General features: G+C 40.1%; 3 protein-coding genes across 3 annotated transcripts; 1 reads left to right on the plus strand and 2 right to left on the minus strand.

The window, feature by feature from the left end:
• Nucleotides 1–1,121: 1,121 nt before the first annotated feature.
• LOC130410673 (putative claudin-24) lies at nucleotides 1,122–2,268 on the plus strand. The gene is made up of 2 exons (XM_056735492.1): nucleotides 1,122–1,141; nucleotides 1,241–2,268. Exons 1-2 carry the CDS (start codon nucleotides 1,122–1,124, stop codon nucleotides 1,989–1,991), a joined length of 771 nt encoding a protein of 256 aa, XP_056591470.1. The 3' UTR covers nucleotides 1,992–2,268.
• Nucleotides 2,269–2,407: 139 nt separating this feature from the next.
• LOC130410186 (claudin-34-like) lies at nucleotides 2,408–7,123 on the minus strand. Its single transcript, XM_056734714.1, has 2 exons — nucleotides 7,064–7,123; nucleotides 2,408–5,796 (listed from the first exon to the last, which is right to left on the minus strand). Exon 2 carries the CDS (start codon nucleotides 5,624–5,626, stop codon nucleotides 4,922–4,924), a length of 705 nt encoding a protein of 234 aa, XP_056590692.1. The 5' UTR covers nucleotides 5,627–5,796; nucleotides 7,064–7,123; the 3' UTR covers nucleotides 2,408–4,921.
• Nucleotides 7,124–7,989: 866 nt separating this feature from the next.
• shroom2b (shroom family member 2b) lies at nucleotides 7,990–14,931 on the minus strand. Its single transcript, XM_056735493.1, has 10 exons — nucleotides 14,840–14,931; nucleotides 14,512–14,529; nucleotides 14,249–14,377; nucleotides 11,962–14,173; nucleotides 11,644–11,711; nucleotides 10,874–11,317; nucleotides 10,365–10,751; nucleotides 8,705–8,870; nucleotides 8,333–8,605; nucleotides 7,990–8,262 (listed from the first exon to the last, which is right to left on the minus strand). The coding sequence occupies exons 1-10, from the start codon at nucleotides 14,929–14,931 to the stop codon at nucleotides 7,990–7,992; spliced, it is 4,062 nt and encodes a 1,353-aa protein (XP_056591471.1).
• Nucleotides 14,932–23,866: the final 8,935 nt, after the last annotated feature.

Below are 23,866 nucleotides of genomic sequence, written 5' to 3' on the forward strand. Positions count from 1 at the left end.
AGGACTTCCTATTACGCAGCGCGACGTGTTTGCGGGTGCGTTGGAAGGAGTCAGCAGCGCGCAGCGTTTACGCAGATATCAACGCCACCTCCAAAAAAGAATCAATTAACGAGTCCTCCAAAACCTCAGAGGATTTGTCTTATTGTGGAAGTGTGTGTACTAGAGAGTATTGATAGCTGACCGACACATATAACTTTTTCTTTATCAAATCTGTCTAAAGTGACTTATTATGTAAACTTATTATATGACTAAAATAATCACAAACATTGAAAATTGATTAAGTTCTTTAAATATTATGAGCCTGTGTGTCACCAGTGTTAAACAGTTTTATTTATTTCATTTTACTGTCTGTAGAGCAGTGTTTGTCAAGTGTGTGGTTCACATTTGTTTATTAATATTTATTTACAAACCTTTACTCAACACTATGAACATCTTCTCCCAATGTTCTCATTCACATTTAGGCAAGGCAAGTTTATTTATAAAGCACATTTCATACACAAGGGCAATTCAAAGTGCTCAACATAAAATGATTGACGGAGAGAAATAAGATGTGTCTTTGAAATGCAAATGATTTAAGATCACAAATAGTTTTTAAGAAACAATAAAACAGCCATTAAATTGAATTAGCAGTCGCTGTTGTCCAAAGCGACTTAAAATGGGAAATATTTTTGCTAAATGAATAATTATAAAGGTCATTTAGTAACTGAGCTAACAATAGATGATTTTTAAAAACAAATGAAACTACATCGAATAAATAATTTTCTCTCCAGGAATAATTGTATTCGAGTTCTTGGATATTGAAGATGTTCTGCTGTTTGTTTGTTCTTCACCAGACCGTTTAAAGAACATCCCATTATTGAGAGTTTACAGGAAACTTGATTCAATTCAGATTATTAGAGTGACCAGAGGTCAATTGTCTTCTGAACTAAATGCAAAACTCCAAGTGATTCAAACACACAAACCGTTGTCTCGCCGGCACTGATCTCTTATGAGTGGAAGAGGATTTTCTTCAACACATTTCTGTAAGATGTACTCTGTCTCCTGAATAGTTTATCTCCAGAAACATGTGTTTAAAATGAATCAAGTTTAATCCCCTGCAGTGTGTATTTTTCCAGCATCTCATGTTTGTTGGAGTAAGTCGGTGTGTTTGTGAATGACGTTGTTGTTGTTGAAGCAGATCAGATGTGTGCCGGAGGGGGGGGGGCTGGATGTCAGAGCGCTTCTGCCCACCCGACTGAAGAGGACGTGAGATTCATCATCATCCCAGACACAGAACTCAAAGGAGGAGGAGGAGGAGACGAGCACATGGACTGAGCTGTGATGGAGCTGGAGTTTGTGTTCTGGAGCTGCTGGGTGTTTTCTTCTCGCTGAGCGCCTGCTTCTGTTCACTGCTCACCACCATCACGTCTCAGTGGCTGACGCTCTCCACCGACCTGCTGCCCACAGAAAGCTTCGAGCTGGGACTGTGGGATACGTGTGTGGTTCAGGACGTGGGAGTGACGCAATGCAGGCCGTACGACAGCCTGTTGGGTCTCCCGCCCGACATCCGGCTGGCCAGGGTTCTCATGTGCACGGCGGTGGCGGTTGGTGTCGCGGGCCTGACGTTTGCCATTCCGGGCATCTATCTGGTGAACAGCTGCAAGCGCACGGAGACCCTGGAAGGCAAACGGACCCTGAAAATGCTGGGTGGAATCTTATGCTTCGTCGCAGGCGTTCTGGGACTCGTGCCCGTGTCGTATGTGGCTCACCTGACCGTTCTGAGGTTCTTCGATGAAAGCGTTTCCAGCGTGGTTCCGCGCTGGGAGTTTGGGAACGCGCTGTTCCTCGGCTGGACGGCGGGCTGTTTGCATTTATTCGCTGGCTTCCTGCTCATCACCTCATGCATATACTTACAAGACGATCAGTGGCCGCTTTTACAATCTCTAGCTCTTTACAGAGCACACCTGGTGCGTTCAGAACGCTCTTCACACAGGAGGACAGAGTATGTGTGACACATCTGAGCGACGTCCGGCTTCCACTAATGTCATTTTGCATCAATAATCAACATCTCCATGGATCTGATATAGTGAATGTGATGCTGCTAATGTTGATTACAAATCATTTGTATATGATGGCTACAGATTTGTGAATCATTTGATAAGAGTTTTCATTTGTTTTTGTTCGTGATGCTGAATGTTTCTGTTCTGTTCTGGCGATTTTAACCACATTTTTTAAAGTTTACTAATCATGAAGGAGAAAAACTTTCCAAGAAACCGCGACTTTTATAGTTGCAAATCTATTCGAAAAAGAGACAATTTAATGCTAATTATCCAAATATTACTCTGAGAAAACCATCAGAGAGAGAAGAAGAATAAGAAAGGCATGCGTGAGAATGTTTTGAGAACCGGCTCGAACATGACAAAGCACCAAAGATGAGATGAATGTTTATTTTACTCATATGATTTATGCGGAGATGTGTGTTGTAGATTCTTGTCAGCGGTATAAAAATGTAACAAATAAAATATATACTTATTCTGCATATACTTATAACAAGATAACTAAATGATTAGTTAAAGTAAATTTGTGTAATATAATGAGAAGAGAATATGAATCCTAAATTTTGACCCTGGACGACAAAACCAGTCTTAAGGGTACATTTTTAGAAATTGAGATTTTTTCATCATCTGAAAGCTGAAGAAATAAGCTTTCTATTGATATGTGATCATAAAGCTGAAATCTGATGGTGCAAAAATATTGCGAAATATTGAGAAAATCACCTTTGAAGTTGGTAATCAGAGGCACTGTAGGCACTGCAATAAAGACACAAAAATAAAGTTTTTATACATTTACGCTAGGAAATTTATAAAATATCTTCATGGAACAGGATCTTTACTTAATATCTTTGTGATTTTTGCCATAAATGAAAAATCTATTGTTTTAGCCATACCTTGTATTTTTATACACTTAAGACTGGTTTTGTTGTCCAGGGTCACATTTATTTTTTCAGCTCAACAAATTTAGCACAAATTTTACATACCCATTACTCAATGTTAAGAAAAACTATTTCACTTTATTATGGTTTCAATACCTAATAGATAAGACTAAAAAATATAAACAGAACATCTTAATATTATATGCAATTTTGTTTCTTTAGTAAACTCTTGTTATTTTGAGGATGCTTTTTTCATAGAAAACAATACACTTCAAATCTGATATTCATTCAGTCAAACAGGTGTTGAATTTGCTGATACACATCACTTTATGAGTTTATTCTGAAATAAAATGTTCAAACTAGAGACAGATGAATATTTTGCTGCTGACCACATGAAACGATTGTAAATAACCGAATGATTATATAAGAGCTGTGTCTGATGTGGTCATTCTACAGCAGAAGTGTTTCTTTGAGAGATTAAAACGTATTAAATCCCATCAGTTTTAACTCGTGAGATTCTCTGTCCGTTCTTCTCACGCCGGACACGTGAAGATCTGCACTCCAGCTGCTGTCAGATCAGACATGAAGCTTTTCTTTGTGGAGCTTCTACAATAGAGTCATTATAAAGCTGTATGCTAATCTTCTGATCTGTTTCATACAAAGCTTTCTTCAGATATAGATCCCGCCCACTTCCTTTATGATAATGAGACACACGGATGAGAATCACTACTGATTTTCCTCAATCAGACTGAAAGATCGCTGAGATATTCATTCATGTGTTTAATTTAGGCATCAAATTAGTCTCTGATTTGAACCACATGAATGAGTGAAATGAGTTAAAATAATCTAGATTTTGTACATTTGATGAGAAATGTTTGACTTGATACAGAGATCTTCACTAATATGGACTTTTGACTGCAGACGAGACAGATCTGAGCTCAGTTTGACACACTGTTGACATCTCTTCTCAAACTCAAAGATTTCTGACTCTTGCAGGAAAAATACCGGAGTCACAGATTTGATCCGACTCACGTAAGAAATAATAGAGATATTAAAGAGATCAGAAGACTTAAATACAGCACATCAGCCACATCAGAATCATATGTGATCTGAACTCACAGGTCTGTTGGGTTTTTATATTCAGACGCAGCGTTCTGTCCAATAGAGGCCTTTTGTTCGGCGGCTCTCAGTCTCGACACAATGTGGACCTCAGAGGGAACGGCTTTGGCACGGACTGTCCTTCCAGGATAACAATTAGTGCAGTGATAGTCTGGAGTTTTTCACGTGCCCTGCCACCACCATCCTCCACAGCAGTTCACATGAGCGGGCTCAACATCTGAGCTACACACCTACCAGCTTGGATCGATGCCAACGGCCCAATTACGCAAGTTTAAGCCTCCCACATCACTTCCTTTACAATCATCTGTCGTCTCCCGGTGCCAGGAGATCAACGTCCAACAGAGTTTAACTCCAACTCTAATCCAACACATTAGAATAAAGTCAGCACACACTTTCTGTCTGCTTTTGATTTACTCTTCACACATAAGGATAGAATGTAAACAGGCGGTTTTATTTTACTAAACGTGACAAATATTCACAAGCAATGTTCTAAATTAAATTTGACTTCGGGAGTCTCGTGGGGTCGGTTGTTTATGTTTTTTCTTCATGATACACGTCATCATCATTTCTGACCATCTCCTAGAAAACACATATCCGTCTCATGTGTTTCTCAATTCTCACATTTACTTTAAATAAACCTTACATTTAATCTCTTTATTCCCTTTATACCCTTTATTCCCCCTTACATCCTGTCAAAGTCAAACCGGCGTGAGTTTCTTTCTTCTGATAATCAAACAACACTGAACTGCCCTGTATGAACACAAAACCACTGAGATATTTAGCAAAATATCCTCTATTGTGTTTCACTGAAGAAAAACCGTTACACAAACACATAAGGAGAATAAACGATGACTTTCGATGTTTGTGTATACAGTATGATGTAGTTTGCGGTCACTCGTCTGTTCTGGTGAAAGCAGGATTGTCTGTTCCATCATCGTTCATGTCTTTGTCTTCTGGTTTCACAATGCCCGTCAAACCAACTGGAACCCTGTAAGACAGAACGATCAGCCCACTACAAACCACCAGAAAAGACGCCACAATCCCAACACCGATCCCAGGGCCGATGTGCTGCTTTTCAGGTGCGGACGGCATGCGAAACGCTGGGGGGAAAACAATAGTCTGGTTGTGTGCGACAGAACTGAGATTCCAAAAGACTGGGATGAGGGTAGAAACGCCAGTGAGAATGAAGAGAGCACCTCCAGCCGAAAGAGCCAGACGGATGCGTTTGAAAAGATTCAATCCAAAGTAAATGTTCCTGAGGCCGTACACCACGCTGACGTTACCCATCAGCCCCAGCATCACAGCCACTAACATCAGCACCTGAGCGGCAATGATCTCAGGTGGAGTGAAAGATTCAAACATACCAATTTTCTGACAGAACATGATTTCATTCTCTGGCAGGATGGGAGCGCTGCTGTAAAAACACACTCTCCAGACGCCCACCCAGGCCAGACCGGAGGAGATGACGGACAGGTCGGACACTTCCCACACCCTCCACTCCACCATTCCCATAGTCACTATGGTGAGGATCCAGCCCACCGTACCGAGCAAGAGAGCCACGGACAGAGCGTGAGCCGTGTGCACGAGGTACGGCATGACACCCGCTCAAGTGTTTTCACAGGTCAATCCTGACGAGAAGCATCACGCCGTCTCAGAAGATGCAGCCATACAGTGACTCTCTCACGCACACACCACTCACGGGAGATGCTTTTAAACCAACCCATGCTGTCTCCAGGACACCAGGCAAACAAACCTCCAGCATCCCTCTGAGAGTGAGCGAGCGAGAGAGAGAGAGAGAGAGAGAGAGAGAGAGAAAACATCCGTTTAGATTTAAAAACCAGCCGAAGAAATCCAACACATCACGTCAAGGAACCCTTGCAAACATTTACTATAATAAACATTTTATGACCTTTTGAAAACAAATCTCTTAACTAATAAGAGCTGGCGACACTGCGTGTGCACAGATAACACTATATTTACCACAAATAAAGAAAATACAGTACAGTAGTTATAATAGTTCAAAACATTCTTTGAAATCTTGTGTCACCACATTTCTATTGTACTGTTCTATTGTTTTCTTTTTATTTCACTTATTCTTTTTGATGTGTGTTGTTCAAATAACTTTGGATAAAAGCGTCTGCTAAGTGACGAAATGTAAATGTACTGAACACAGTTGAAATGGGTAAAGCTGCAGTTACCATAGTAAATGTTGAAGTGATAGTTCACCCAGAAATGAAAATGCTGTCGTCATTTATTCAGCCTCATGTCATTTCATACCTGTTTAAAAGACTTTACACAGATAAAGATATTTGGAAGAATGTTAGCAGTTTTCAATTCTTTGATATCACTGACCGCCATTGTAGGGAAAAAAATGAATGGTAGTGCCCAGAACTATTTGTGTTCCTAAAATATTCAAAATATCTCACTTTGTGTTCAATATAACAAAAAAATGATGCAATATTTTTTCCTACTATGGTAGTGGATGATGTCACAGAACTGAAAATTGCTAACATTTTTCCAAATATCTTTCTTTTTGTTCAACAGATCACCCTGAGGGTGAGTAAATGATGACATCATTTTTATATAAGTAGCACTCTTGACATGATGAAACAAAAGTAGGTGGAGATGAACGAACAAACACTCTCGTTACACAAACAGACTTTGAACAACCAAATGTTAAAATTGTCATATATAACGTAAACAGTAAATAACATTACTGTACTGTACTGTTCATAACGTACATAAATCATAAATACGAGATGCATTCATGTTTTATGTTAACATTCCTGAAATTAACTCCAGTAACAGACTTTAGTAATATTTTCATACATTCTCATTTAAATTATTTCATCCTATAGGTTTTTACTATAATGAACTACAGTATGTACTACACTATTCAGTTCTCAATACAACACCACAGAACATACGATTGAAATTGCAAATAGTAAAAATACATCCTAGTATTTCTTCTTATTAATCATTTTGATTAAAGCCACATCTTCAAAATAAATTATATGTAAATGATGACATTACCACATGAGTCCAAACATCACATGTTGATCTTCTTGATGTCGGTACTGTACTGGAAACAGTTTAAAGTGCACTTCACACACACACACGCACACACTGTGTAAATAATGTTGTGAATATGTCTTTGTTAATGATCGACTCACAGCCAACATCATAAAATCACACAACACAAAGAAAGAGAGAAAATTAAGTGACTTGTGTAAGGTGACACGACGACATGTAAGATATAAGTGTGATTTCCTGTAATATTCTGTATTTGTGACAGACCTTGAAGCAGATCCAAGCAAAAGTTTATTCTCTTTACATTTACAGCGTTGCTTAACAATACAGTTCCAGTAAATGTGCTTGAATGTGTTAAATGTACATCACAGGCTCATGATCAATGAAATGTGTTTGTGTTTGATGAGAAATTTTATAATACAGCTCATCGTGAACATCTTGAGTTGGATCACTGTAACACTCCCTTAACAGTTTAATATAAAAAAATCACATTGAAGTTTAAAAGACTAAATCTGGATCAGAGGGAGAGAGAATATCAATCTATCTGGAGATAAGATCCAGAGTAAATATATATTAAACTTTTCTAATGTCACAGAAATCCTGAACTTCTGTCATTCAGTATGAAAATAAATGAACATGTATTTATAGCGTTACACTCACAGCACATGAGGATAAACATCACCGTTCATTCATAAAATATCCCTGAAAACATCATCAAATATATTCAAAGAAAAGTAAAATCCAGTTTTCTGTTCTGACGGTGAGAAATCAAATCAATGTCCACAGCAGTTAGAAAACAGAACATCAATCACAAGTGTTTAGTTCTTATTTAGTACATAATGGATCAGATGAGTTTATAAGGGTGTAGTCTGGCTCAGTATTGATCAGAAGAGTGTAGTCTGGATCAGTATAGATTAAAAGGGTGTAGTCTAGTACAGCAGTCTCTGGTCCATGGGTAGACTGTCTTTTAGACATTTAAGTTGTTCTTCACCCAGTTTAATCTTGTCTTCTAGTTTCCTCTGCTCGATGATCAAAGCCGACTTTATTTTGACAAAATGCTGATAGTCAGCGAGATGTTCTTCACTGAGATGACCAGACAGAATGTCATAGACCAGATGTTCCCTTCGGTCCAAATTCTCCTTCAACTCTTTAGCGTCTTCATGCTGGCAAATGAGCAGCTTGCGTTTCTCCATCAGAGTTTGCTGAAAATACAGCATAACATCAATGACGTCATCATAAACATCTGAAGAGACGTGTGATTGCTGTAGATACCTTCTCCTCAGCTGACGTCTCCTCCTCCAGGTGATTCAGAGCATTCTCCACACGAGCCAGTCTGCCCGACAGAGACAGCAGGAGACTCACCACTTTATCCAGATCTCCCACAAACATGCGGAACTTCTCCAGCTCATTGGGCCGACAGACGGAGCGCACCGTGGCCTCCACCTCCTCCCCCAGAAGATTATTGTTCCGCACGTCATCTCGCAGACTCGCCCGCGCCTCCCGCAACACCTGCAGCTTACGGCTCAAACTGTCCATCAACTCTTGCTACATCAACATCACGATAACAAAACACTTCAGTCACACAAACATACTGCAGAACAAATTCTTCTCATCTCTTGAATGTCATTCAGAGTGACTGTGTACCTTCTTGTTGGACAGAACCGAGTCGAGCTCCTCTTCTGAGTCGTGGTGACTTATGTGTTCCTGCATGTCCTTCATCTTGATGAGCAGCTCAGCTTTAGGTGCAGATGTGCTGTAATATGAAGACGTGCTCAGTAAAGACACAGACGCGGTCAAACTCTCCTCCAGCCTGCAGAGAAGAAATCAAACCATCAGCATTTAATACAATGTGTACATTCACACTCTGTGTATGTTTGTGTGCCAGCATGTGTGTGAGTGTGTTTGTGTACCAACATGAGTGTGTGTTTGTGTGTATCAGCACAGGTTAAGTTTTTAGGTTAAGTGTGTTCTTTTGTACCAGCACATGCATGTATGTGTGTTTGTGTACTATGTGTGTACGTGTGTTTGTGTGAGTGTGTGTTTGTGTACCAGCAAAGATATTTGTTTGTGTACCAGCATACGTTTGTGTACCAACATGTGTGTTTGTTTGTGTACCAGCATGTGTGTGTGTGTGTGTTTGAGAACCAGCACAGGTGAGGTGTTTGTGTACCAGCACATGTGTGTGTGTGTGTGTACCAGCATATCTGTGTGTGTGTGTGTCCGTGGACCAGCACAAGTGTGGTGTGTTTGTATACCAGGATGTATGTGTGTGAGTGTTTGTGTACCAGCATGTTTGTGAGTGTTTGTGTACCAGCACAGGTGAGGTGTTTGTGTACCAGCACATGTGTGTGTGTGTGTGTGTGTGTGTGTGTGTGTGTGTGTGTACCAGCATATCTGTGTGTATGTGTGTTCGTGGACCAGCACAAGTGTGGTGTTTGTGTGTTTGTATACCAGCATGTATGTGTGTGAGTGTTTGTGTACCAGCACAGGTGAGCTGTTTGTGGACCAACACAGGTGTGTGTTTGTGTACCAGCACATATGTGTGTGTGTTTTTGAGCTATGTGTGTACGTGTGTGTGTACCAGCATGTGTGTGTGTTTATGTACCAGCCCAGTTGTTTATTCGGGGAAAAATGTAGCCCCAAAAGTAATAAAGACTCACAAATCTAGACAACCTCACATTGAGCGCGTGTCCTCATTTGCAAAAACAACAATAAGGTGTCGTAAAAAATTCTTTGTAAAAATGCTTCTTAGGGTAAGTGTTTATTATGGTGTACATATATAGTGTTGATATCTAGCTGTGTATAAAACAAACAATAGAAATGTTATAAATGTGTGTCTGCCTCACAAGGATGTTAAAACCTTTAGGTGAAATCTGATGGTAAAATCAACATTGTGTGTATCGGTCTTTGGTCTAAATGAAGTGTCTGTGAAAATGTAAAAATGCAGAGAAGGTTTAGGGCTTTAGTGTGTGACATTAACAGTTGTGTGTGTGTGTCAGTAGAGGGCAGCAGTGTGCGCTTTGTGATTGGTGACTGATCTCACATGAAGAATACTGTCCTGTACTATCAGAGACTAATATCAAAATGAGCAAACAGTGTTTTATATCACACAAACATTCATGCACTTCACACTAATGTAGCCGTGTTTGCTGATGATGAATAACAAACACCAGAACTCTTCATGTCACTCTTAAACCAAGAAAAGCCAGAGTAATGTTTATTCTAAAGTCAAAGATATCTGTCTCTAAAAATCTCATCACTTTAATGTTTATAATGTTGAAATCAAAAACACAGTGTTTGATACCTCATCTGTGTGTTTTTCACACACGCCTGTTTGTTCGTGTTCTTCCTCCTCTGGATGTGTTCACCCTGAGGAAAGATCCCCTCCATCAGATCCATGGTGGTCTTCATCTTACGCTGATCTAAGATATCCACAAGACTCTTATCTTTTCCCATGATGTCTCTGGCCAGTTCCTCTCTCTTCAGGTCGTCCTCCGAGCGTTGGGCGGTGTCGCTGATGTTGAGTGATTCTGTCCTGTCATTGGTTTGATGTTCAGATGAACTCTGATGTGTGCTGCTGTTCTTCAGTTGAGCGGCTTTACTCTCCTCCCATCCTCCAGATGATTCTCTCTCTGAATCATTCTGTATGTCGAGCTTCTGTCTGGCGGCGGACGTTTCCTCAAATGTACAACTGGCTCACAAGGGAATTATTGAGTTAGTCATGAGGACAAACACTGGCAACGAATGCATGTGATTTAGTGGCTTCATCTACCTCTCTATTCTATCTTGTATTCGGACTATTTGTATTCTTACCCAATGTGTGTCCTGTTCTCTGAGGTTACAAACACACCAACATTCTGTTGGGAAGAGATGGAGATATGACCTAACACAGGGAGAACAAGAGAAAACTCCCCCTCGCCGTCCTCTGATCTCAAGAACATTTCTCTTTCCAGGGTTTCAAGTTGACAGGGTAAAGAACAATGTCTGGTGGAGGATTGAGTCGGCTCTGGTGTTTTTCTCACCACTGAGACCCCCTGTCCGGGCTCTGTTGTTTCTAGATGTGATGGAGTTTTCCTCCCTGTATTTTTTGGACATGACTTTTCAGATACAGGAACCTGGAGATGATGTGAGGAGAGAGGTGACGGATCTGTGGAATCAGGTCTTGGTGTCTGGTTGGATGGGGGAGGAATTGCCGCGTCTTCATTTTGGCGAATGTTTTGTGTGATCGCCTCAGGGATGCTAACAGGATTTTGCTCCCTTTCAGACAGATCACATAAAAGTTATGTTAGAGAGAGAGACAGAGAGAGAGAGAGAGAGAGAAAGGTTAAACCAGCCTTAAATGGATAGCTGGTCATCCGACCTAGTGAACGCTGGGTTAGGCTTGTCTGTTTTGTTGGTTACATTTTGGGCACTTAGGTGCAGGTGGTCAGCTAAACCATCAAAAACCACCATAATCTAGCAAAAACCAGTTCCGACCATTTAATCCGTACTTTAAGAAGACCAAGCCATTTTGCATATTTCTCCATTATCCAAAACTGAATTACATGTTTGAACATGTAGTAACTTAGACAAGAGGTCCTAACCTGATGACACAAGTCTCCCGCTTGTTCTTGTGTTCCGAAGAAGACATGTTCGGTGGCAGTGAGATTTTCTGAAAGGAATTGACACACGCGACAGGGATTCTTTTACATGAAGGACTAACTGACCTATGACATCTGCTATGCTAATAATACATCACTATTTTACAGAGAGCAGATGATGTATCTGAAATGGTAACCACTATCACGTTTAACTTGTGAACAAGAATGTTAAATGTGCAGAGCATTTTGTATTAGCATCATTATGAATGTGATATCTGTAAATGAAGCCAAATATGATCAGTATCATGACTAACCAGTTACCTGAGTGTGAATGTCAGCAGACGGGGAAGAACGTGATCTTTCATGAACGCACACTGTTCCGCTAGAGTCCAGAATGTTTTCAGCTGAGTGAAATCTGCCTGTGTTTCTTCTTTCTATTGTCTTCTTCTGCATGTTCCACGTAGCCTCATATTCAGCAAACGTATCGAGACGTTGTTGTTCTTGAGCGTTCAGGTTTGAATGGCTTGATTTACTCTGTCTGAATGGAGATCTAGGGATACCTTCAGTGTCTCTGGTCAATTCAGTTTTGTCTCTGGGACCGGGCAGGGACTGCTTAAAAATGGGCTTTTGGAAATTCGGTCTACAAGAACCCTCAAAGAATTGATATCGGTCCCCAAAGGACCCAACTGTTTTATCTTCAACCCCTACTTCATTGATCTTATCCGGTTCAGAGAACGAGTGTATTTTCTTGTCCATAGCAAACCGTTTACGTCCGCCAATACGGGTGAGTTGGCCATTTTTTGGAGGTTGGCCTGTTGAAGTTTCGTTCCCCAGAACTTCCAGATCTCGCCTCATAAAAGATGTGGCCTTTAGAACTTTGGCTTGGGCTTCCTTCAGATGATCCTTGTAGGTGTTTGTGAAGGAGCCATCAGACGAGGAGGTTGAGGTCTCGTTAGCCTTCCAGACAACAGAGTCAGCCTCAACTTCACTGGAGCAGATCAAGTTAGCTGCACTTCGGCTTTTCTGCAGCTGAGCTTTTTTCTGTTGGATCTCTTTGCGTAATGTTGTGGCGTAACGGTCGCTCCTTCTTCCCAGTTTGCCACCCGTGGAGTCAGAATATTCTTGATGACTTGCTTCTTTGGATGATACTATCGATTTATCCGCAATCATCTTGCTCTCCTGGGTCAAAGAGTATAACATAGGCGTCTTATGTGGACAGATATTCTCCTCCTGCATGATCCAGGGACTGGAGATGGGGATCTTTTGCTCCATCTGATGGTTGGGTTTGTGATGGAACCCACCTTTATTCTTTTCATGGGAGTCTCTTTCCCTCTCGTTAGAGCTGGACTTTAGAAAAACACGAGGAGGTTGACAAGAGGTAGCTTCAGTTGGAGGAGAATTAATGGCCTTTTTGGTGCAACCATTCTCAGGCAGGGTAAGGTGAGGTTGGGGATACTTTGTCTTTGCAATCTTTTGAGAGCCAATAGTTCCCGGCATGGTCCCTACTTCAGTTCTCCGTACATTTCCTATCAATCCCTGTGGATGGGAAGAGGATTCTTGGGATAGCTGCTGAGTAGTGATGCAGTAGTATCGGAAATGAGATTGGCCTTCATGGTTGTGTTCAAAGGTTGTTGAAGTTCTAGCAGAGTTTTGAGTCTCTGAGTTGGTTGGCAAGTCTTGAAGACTTTGGTAGTAGCTTCCTACGCTCTGAGTCTTTGGTGTACATGCAGTACTGGGATACATCGCATAGGGACTCTCATCGCTGTACTGTCTCTGATGCTGGACTTCATATGAAAATGGGTTTTGGGCTTGCCTTACATCAGTGCTTGAGCGGGAAAATGTTTTGCTAGGGTATACCTGATTTTGGTTGCAGTCTTTAACGGAAAGATATGGATGAAGAAAGTAATTTTTTGGAGGTGGGTTGTAGCTATGTCTCGCCTCCCGTCCCCTTTCGCTGGCATGGCTATCGTCACTGTCTCTATCCACAGTTCTGGAGGGTAGATGCACGGAAAAACCTTCAGGGAACGACCCCACCAGGCCCTTCTCGTGAACTCTGGTGGCAGTGAAACTATCACTACACAGTGGAGGAGGAGGCGCAATTGACGGTTTCCTGTCAGGAACATTCCACACAGGTCCAGGGTTTGATCTCCCGCTGGAGGCGATTTTAAAGGCAGACTGCTCCTCTATGCTGGGACTCACACTTTCACCTGTGCTCATGGGTATCTGCAGGTATCTGTGGCAGTCGTTGGTAAGCTCGTTTGGACTGCCTCTGTAAAACATGCCTTCAGTGGTGGTGATACTCCGAAGTGCACCGATGTCTCTTGCGCCTGATAAAAATGATGGAGGCTTGTTGAGACCCCTCTCAACGACCGAATGGTCCACTCCAGCGTTAGGCTTGTTCAACTGCGACTCTTTAGAGAAAGCGTGAGCTACGGGCTCTACACTTTCCATATTTCCCACTGAGCTGAACTGGCAGGACACTTGTCGCAGATTCGTCTGACCCCAACAGCTGGTGTAGTCTTTTGAGGCAGAACTACAAAAGAAGAAAAAAAATGTGTATAACTATTGTTTCAATCAATGGCAGAGTTCAACAGCACAGAAATCTCACCTTGCATCATATCTTGTCGGCCAAGAAGACTCTGCTCCAGGGTCGGCTTCAGATTTTGGGATGTTTGTGGTCGGGTTTTCGGCAGATTTGGAGTGCCAGGAGTGGGGCCGACATGAAGACTCATTCCTCCTGAAAAGCAGGTAGATAGAAAGCAATAGGAATTTCATGAATGTTTCTGCATCTTTGGGTTTTATATTGAGTATTGGGATCATGGCATTCCAAACTGCTCTACCAGAATATCACTAAAGCAGCAGGACACATACCCTTTGAGGTGATTTTTCCTGAGATGTGTGTGAGATAGACAACAAAATCAAAAAATTCTTTGAGGAACACATGCACAACATTATGTTTTTTAAAATCAACACACAAACACAGGATGACACAATGGTGCTCTTGAGTTCTACTGAAGTCAGTGGAAATGGCAGCACAATAATCAGATTAAGCAGGTAATCCTGCGTTTTGCACGTGAACAGAATGGCTACAGCTAAAACACCACATGTTAGCGGACGTGACACAAGGTTGTGCGGGGATGACAGGTTGATGGATAATATCTACAGGGTCGTATGGGGCAGGGGATGAGATCATCAATACCTCATAGAACTTCTCAAAATCTTTGTGAGAAAGTTTCTGGCCACGTTGGCATCACTTTCTGCAGGCATTGTATGAGTTACAACATCCACCATGTTAATATTCCTGTGCGGCAAAAAGAAAGAACACGACATACGGTTGGCTATAAAGCTTCAACTGTATTACACAGCGTAAAGAACACATTTACCAATCAACTCTATAACTTGAACAAGTTACTGTTCCGTCAAAGTGTGTCTGTAAATCTGTTGGTGAGTCTTTCTTCAGAAGATATTTTGAGAAATGTGTCGTTGGTTTTGTGTTCATACAATAGAAGTCAATGGAGTTCAGTATTGTTTGATTATCAACAAAAATAATATCTTCTTCTGTGTTCTGGAGAAGAAAGAAACTCCTACAGGTTTGACACGACAGGCTTTGGGTGTACCATCTCTGTAATTCACAGTTCATCGGTAACATCTCTATTTGGTTGAATTGGAGAACAAAGTCACCCAAATGTGATAGGCTTTGAGTTGCAAGTCACAATCCAAATCCATATCAATGCTGAAAAAGCCAGGAGATGCATTCAGAACAGAAAGAAAATGTGTTTTAAAAAGAGAAAAAACTCAGAAGATGAAAATAAAGAAACATTGTTTGCGTATATTGTCATGAATCCAAAAACTTGTTTAAACCGTCACCCCACAACAGAAGACAGACACAGAAGACAACTGACAGAAGACAAACAATCCAACAGAGACAGACACAGATCATCTGAACTCAAAGTAAACCTGTCTCTGATCTGAAAGAAAGTAAATGTTGGATTATCCCTCGATTTTACAGACCTTGTTTACAGCCGTGAGTTTACTCGGATGCATATTTCTCCAGCCAATTAAATTCCAATTAAAATACAGCCAACACATGTGTTGACGTAAATGCCTGGAGAGACCAGATAAATCGACCGGTCTGCAAAACTCCCCGTCCTTTAGCTTCACACTAACATCAGGTCCGTCCCTGTCAATAAGAGATTTCCTTTAGGGATTACAGACGTTTCAGACGGGGAGGAGCTCACGGGGCTTTATAGCATCATGCTGTAAAATCAGCTGTCCTGATTGGCTGATGCTGAAATATCCACTGGGCTACAAAAACACAAACGTCTGTCCGGCCTACGCCACTAAAAACATAAGATACTTTCCTCAATGCCGATCATAAAATATAAATCAATCAGGAACTAAACATGAAACATACACATTTGGAGTTTAAAGTCTGGAAAGATGGATTTAGGCTATTTAACATATGTTAATAAATGATCTCCTGAAGAATTTTTTTTTGCCTACAATGCAGAATAGATGGAAGCGAAACACACAAAGTGATAAAAGCCGGTGACGTTCTCTGATATCTGAGTCACACTGATCCCAGACATTAACACTGAATACACACACATCACAATAGAAATTGCTGTGATCATCACCAGCAGGATTACAACTTAAACACCAGACAGAGAGAGGGAGAGAGGGAGAGAGGGAGGGAGAGAGAGAGAGAGAGAGAGAGAGAGAGAGAGGGAGAGACAGAGAGAGAGAGAGAGAGAGAGAGAGAGAGACAGAGAGAGAGAGAGAGAGAGAGAGAGAGAGAGAGAGAGGGAGGGACAGAGAGATAGAGAGAGAACTTTTTGTCAGAGAGAGAGGGATCTCTCTCTCTCTCTCTCTCTCTCTCTCTCCACCTCCCTCCCTCAGGTTACTCACTCAGAGTATAAGAAACCTCGATTTCTGAAATGGGCTTGACTTACCCCGCGGTCGCGGGTTTGACATACCTTGCATTCTGAAACCAAAAACCTTGAGTATTCCGTGTTCTGGGGTTGACTTACTCTGAGTTTGCACTTACCCTGCTTTCTGAAACGGGCCCCTGGGCATTTTTTGGTAAATAAACAACATCATTTACTGATCTGTAATATCACAGCAGCACAAAACTTCTCTACCTACTAATGCCTGTGAATTAACGCAATATATTTAAGGTCGACATATAAAAAAAAGATACCTGTTTAGCAGAATCAAACATCTCCATACTGAGGTCTTTACAGAGAGATGCTGAGAAGAACGATCACTACAGTAAGTTCCCCAAGAAGTGTCTCAAAACAACATGCTCATCCAATAACCTGCCGCAGCTAATGGAATAAATCGCCCTTTCGTCCAATCAACGAGGAGGATCTAACATCATGACATCATCACAAATAACGTGCGTTTTAATTAAAAACAAAGCTACAGATACTATACAGTATGACATGACATTGAGTTATATTTGATCTTTTTCAGCATGTCAATGTTTGTGTTGCGATCACATGGATTTAGTGTTCAGACGGCAGATCACGTGACTTATAGACAGTCTCACAGAACCTCATTATATTTAAGCAAACAATTGACTCAAATGAGCTCAATAATCCTCAGCACTAAACCTTCACGACGGCTGCGGTTAAACAACTTTGACAGCAACACAGTAAACGGTTTAAAGCCTCTGTGACACCTGAGCTCAGCTGTGAAAAATTCACGAGGTTGAAACTTTAGATGATTCCTTGTGTCACATTCACTGCAGATCAGAGGACAGGTTACACACGACCCAAAACATGGTGATTCTGTCTTCATTAACTCTTCCATTGATTGTTCCAAACCTGTGTAATGTCTTTGTTCTGATGAAAAAAAGGAGGATATTTGGAAGAATGTCAGTAACCAAGATCTCATCCTCCATTTACTGCCATATTAGGGAAAATAAATACTATAAGAGAAGATTGTCATTTTGACTCATCCGTGGCATTTATGTACCATGTACATATGTACTAATTGGCTTGGTCTCCTCTCCACCAATATGCTGGTGTGTGGTGGGCGTTCTGCCGCAATGTGGCTGCTGTCGCATCATCCAGGTGGATGCTGCTCATTGGTGGAGCTTGAGGAGATTCCCCCCTTCAACGTAAATCGCTTTGACTACCCAGAAAAGTGCTAAAAAAATGTAACAAATTATTATTATTATTTAATGTTTTGGTTTTGTCATCATTTAAATAATCCAAATTTCAGCCAAATTCTGTAAAATGTCCTCGATTCGACATGTGTCACGAATCACGATCCTCTGTGTTCCCCTGTTATTTTGTACTTTTATGTTATTTCCTGTTATGTGCCATGTTTGTTGTAGTTTTTGTGTTAATTATTGTCCGGTGTTCCTTGTTTGCCCGCTTGTTATCCCAGTGTATTTAAACCCCAGTGTTTCCTTTGTTTGGTGTCCGTCTTTGTTTCATGCTCTGTTTTGTACCGCTGTAATTCTGTGATTACCTGAGGTCTTCTGGTTTTCATTAAAATACTGCACTTAGATCTGTTTCTCAGCTTGGATTACTCTACCACTTGTTAGATTTGAAAAAATTTATAAGTCTGGGTCCTAAAGGGAACCGAATTCGAGAGGGGGATTGTGTTTTTTTAAATGTTTTTTTTGATGAATGAAACCGAATAAATGAGGAATGGCGGTTAACAACACCTCTAAACACTTTCACATTATAATCTATGACATAAAACACACCTGTTTTAACCATTTTTAAACCTTTATTGTGTCTTTAAAATGGCGGCTGCTAACAAGGAACTTGACTACTTCCTTTGGCGGGGGCGTTAGACGTCATCGCACATTTAAATCTCACTACTAATGCAAACAAATCTCTTTAAACACTGTTGGAGATTCATTTACCGAGTAATTACCTGCCAGGGAACACGTTTTTAATAAAGTTTGAGAAAGATGTCACTGTCCAAGGATTGGAAGTGACATTGATATCGAGTGATCGAAGTCTAGTGGTCTGTTTATAGCCTCAAGTAAGCTTTCTGATGATTGTATTAAGACTTAAAAATATTGTGCGCAAATATTGTGTTAATCTGTAAATATGATCTTGATAGAAAAACTTCTGAACATCATAAATATTTGTTAATCGCAGATCTCATTTTCTACGATCTTCCAAAAGTCTATGAATAGGCTTTGTGTGGAGGTGACAAATGCAGCACTTTTTATTTTTTAACAAGCGTGGCACTTACGTCCTGGTCAGCCTACAAAAATACGTCATCTCTGAGGTGCTCTATAGAGTTATTCATCTCAAAATGACGTAAGAAATGCTGCCTTCACATGCTCTCGGAAGTTCGATAATTCACACTTTTGTGACTTCGTCCTTCAACTGTCTGTCTGCTCGCATTTCCATTTCAGAATACAACGTGTGTTTCTTGTCATCAACAGCTTGTGTCACTGTGATCATCCCACAGCTGACACTGATTTCACAGATACCTTAAATGTGACATACAGTAGACGACTATCAACACTAAAAAATATTTTACTCAAGTGTTAGTATACAAGCACAATTAAAACATGAAGATATTTCTTAATTTTATTTACAAGCAGAAGTGATGACACACGATTCGGTTTATTATCATGAAGTGTGTTTATTGGCAAGTTATACAGTGATCATAAATAAACACACAGACTGAAAATTTCAACATTGAGAGCAAGAACATACTGTACATGACAGATGACATGATGAAGAGTAATGTGTTTTATTGTACATGTGAAGAGATTACAGACAAGATTGACTCATATATGAATATTTTAGTGTTCAGCTGATAAATAACACAACTGTGTGTACATTCTAGACTATCAAATGTTTTATAGAGATGCTTAATACAGTATTTGAATCATGCCTCTAAAATCACAAATGTCATTTTCATTGAAATATTACAAACACACTCACTACTACAGATACACAACTGGACACAGTTCAATGGACATGAAGATACACACACGTGTAAGAGAATCACACAACTGTGAGTCTACTGTACATTATGATGACGATTGTGTTGTTCTGGTTGTGTATCGTACAGTAATCTGATGTGTGTCTGATCTACGACAGCAGTGAAGAGACGGCAATAAATCAGCAGCATCAGTCCTCATGAACAAATACAACAAACAGTCAGTGAGAGGATTCAGACACAGCAGACATTCAACAAATCTATAGACTTTTTCAAATGACACAGTCCAATTACCTGTGAAATGCCAATAAAGACCAACCACTGAGAGTGGGAGGATGATAAACGTGTAACTCAGCAGCACAAGGAACAAAGTGCCTAAAATCATTCTGCGTTTCTGAGGCGTCAGTGATATTGAGTGAGAAAGACCCCTCCATGTACCAACAAAACACACAATGATCACTGGATAGGGGATCAACAACGCTACAGACCGCCAGAGAAGATCAAAATACATAAAATCTGGTTCTATTGATGCAAAGATCAGAGGCACAAACCAGATGATGAGAGAAATCAAACAGGAGGATTTCAGTGTTTGGTGAGTTTTGTGCCAGATAGGATGAGACACCAAAAGATATCTTTCAATCGCCACACATGCCATAAAATACACACCTACAATCACAGAATATTCATGTGCAGACAACAATATCCCTGTATGTTCCCATGTCATTAATATGAGACAAATCAACTGTATGAGATCTGAAAGAATCAAATGAATCAGAAAAACTGAAGCAGTTCGATGAGACTTGATGAGACAACACAACGCATACAGAGTTAAGAGCATGATCGGAATCTCAACAACTGAAAGAATCCAGATGAACACTGAACGAGCAAATGACTGTTTGTTCAGAAATCTCAAAGCTAATAACCCTTCAGCATATGACCAATCTAAATGGTTATCTTCTGTCATGATGTAATCTGATTGGTCGGTGTTGTTTTTTTCTGTCATGACGTGATTGGTTGTTGGTTATGTTTTCTGTTATGATGTGAGACTGTTGAGAGTCGACACTGAAATAACAAACTTTCGTGAGTAAAGAAACATGTTTCACAAACATCTATTCTGTGTTTATTTCTAGCAGATGGAAGCAGCTCAAATGAGTTTGTTATGCAGATGATATTCTGTTATAGAGATTTTCTGCATTTTTGACGTCTATAGAAACCACTTTGTGAGGCGTTTTGACAATTCAGAGGCACTGTACAAACAAGCGCAAGTACAAAAAAAACGCAAATGAAACTGTCATGTATGAGGCGCTGTATAGGGTGCAAATCAAACTGCGCTTATGAATACATATATAAAGGCGTGCATACACATATATGCATTGCTCACATATACATGTATACGTTTGGATGTTCAAGCAAACACATATGAAAATCATGTGCGCACTAATGAGTAATCCATACCAATACATCTTATCTTGGTAATGCATGCATACACGATATTTACATTTACATTTAGTCATTTGGCAGACTTACAGTGCACTTATTACAGGGACAATCCCCCTGGAGCAACATGGAGTAAAGTGTCTTGCTCAAGGACACACTGGTGGTGGCTGCTGGGATCGAACCAGCAACCTTTTGATTACCAGTTCAGTGGTTTAACCCACTAGACCACCATCTCCACTCCGATATTTATTTATAATCATATAAATATATATTATATATATATATTTCGCGAATACATACAAACTATGCGTACACACACATCTATGAAACACTCGCACATGTGGATGTGCGTGAACTTTTCAGCGTAAACGGAAGGCATTTCCGTGTAACCGGAAGTCTTCTTCATTTAGATCCTCATGAATCTGAGAGCGATAATAGCCTTAACATTTATTAATACTTTGCATTTGCAACCCAGCTAACAATCTTGGTCCCCAACGTTCCCAAAATGTTAAGGTTCGTTTTTGGTTATCCAAGAAAGTTAAGTTCTTTTACGTTAATAGAACGTTAGTTTCTGGTTGGTTACAATGATTATGGTTCACAAATCATATTATGAGAAATGTATTTCAATGATTATTGTACATGAATTATGTCTAACCTTACTTGAGTTCAAGCGCTGACCAAGTTAACAGAATGTTCAGAACATCGTGCTGCCTTTTGCTAAAAATACTTATGTACTTCTAAGAAGTTCTAAGAGCAAGGAACTAACTCACGTGAATAACATTAATAGGTCAATGACGTAGTTTCAATGACATAGTTACTTCCTCTTTTATGAACATAAATTGAACTGCACATCTGTGTCTGTGTCATTCTTGGTTCCCAGATCTGAAACTCTGTTCCATCGACTAGACTCTTCAACCTTAGAATATTAATACCTAGACCAGGGGACAAAAAGTAATATTCTTAAGAAAGAGACGTCCACACCTGAAACGGTGTCGACGAGAAACCACAAAAGACAAAAGAAACCAAGAAACGCTATTTTATTTTTGTCCACGCTGGATGCGGCGCGGTGCGACGCGACAAATCAATTAAGCACACGCTGGTTGTCATGTTGCGTCGCGCCTGTCTCGTCCGGCGTGGACACTTTGAGACGCTATTAAAGAAATCTGCTATATCATCTTCATTCCAACTTGCACTAGCAAGCAAAGCACTAAAAAACGTTAAAGCTATTATCGCTCTCATTCATGTTGATCTAAATGAAGAAGACTTCCGTTTACACTGAAAAGTTCACGCACATCCATATATGAAATCACTATTCATGCAAACTAAAGCGTGTGTACGCAGAGTTTGTATGTATGTGCGAGTGTTTTATAGATGTGTGTGTACGCAGAGTTTATATGTTTGTGTGAGTATTGTATAGGTGTGTTTGCACACATCGTGTTTATATGTATTCGCGAAAAAGTGTATATGCATGCATTACCAAGATAAGATGTATTGGTATGGATTTCTCATTAGTGCGCACATGATTTTCATATGTGTTTGCTTGAACATCCAAAAGTATACATGTATATGTGAGCAATGTATATATGTGTATGCACGCCTTTATATATGTATTCATAAGCGCAGTTTGATTTAAACCCTATACGGCGCCTCATACGAAATGGTGGGTAAACAAAGATATTTATGGGCAGACAAGACTATACAAAAAGGCAAAACAAAACCCACAATGGGGAAAACAAGACAGGATAATATATATATATATATATATATATATATATATATATATATATATATATATATATACAAAAAAGACAAGGACTAAAGAAACTGAGAAATCAAACACTTGACCAACACTACACAAAGAGGAACAGCAAACTGACCATGTACAAGGTACCTCATACAGATACAGCTACAAATAAAGTACAATAAACCAGCACAGGACAATGAACATGAGGATGTTTTAAAGGGAACCAAATCAAGAGGGAACAGGTACAAGGGATAAACTAATTAACACTAACTAGGAAACAGGAGGGCAGGAACGATGACGCAGACCGGAGAGAGAGAGAGTATGGTGACAAATAGGTGCCAAAATTGTCCCTCTCCCACATGAAACAAAGGATCCTGTATGATTCCGACTCTAGACAAAGAAATACCTGACAAGGAGAGGTGGAATCATGACAGAAACTTTCAGACTGTACGTGCAAAGACCTTAAATGTATTGAAGTATTGAAGAGATCTCAACAGCCACGTTTTCAGGAAACTTTCCTTTTGTCCAGATGATAGCAAAAGAGAAAATTCAAAGGATTGTAGTGATTGAACATCCTTCACACATCTCACCAATGTAATATCATCTGCACATTTCATCAGATTATTAATATCACCAGTCATCTCATTTATAAACACAGAAAACACAATCTTTAGTTTCTCATCATCTGAACTGCTGCTCATCAGATCTTCACTTTACATTTTCAGTTAAGAAAAGAAGAAGACAGATAGATGTGATGATGTTACCTGATAGATGTGATGATGATGATGATGTTACCTGATAGATGTGATGAAGATGATGATGTTACCTGATAGAAGTGATGATGATGTGAGCTGGAGTCAGATAGTTGCTCAGATGTTGTTCATCAGATGATGATGATGTTTATGGGCTGTTGGGTCTTTTATAGTCTGAGAGATTCTGTCACTTAATGATGTTAAACCTCAAAAGTGCATTAAACACACACACACACACACACACACACACACACAGACACACACACACACACACACACATCATCATCACTGAGTGTTTTAACTATAAAGCATCTCCTCTATTAACAGTGTGAAACTCAAACAATGCTTTCTGTGGTTGTTCATTTCCTCT

The sequence above is a fragment of the Triplophysa dalaica genome, chromosome 21 (genome assembly GCF_015846415.1).
Source record: "Triplophysa dalaica isolate WHDGS20190420 chromosome 21, ASM1584641v1, whole genome shotgun sequence".
Taxonomy (NCBI): domain Eukaryota; kingdom Metazoa; phylum Chordata; class Actinopteri; order Cypriniformes; family Nemacheilidae; genus Triplophysa; species Triplophysa dalaica.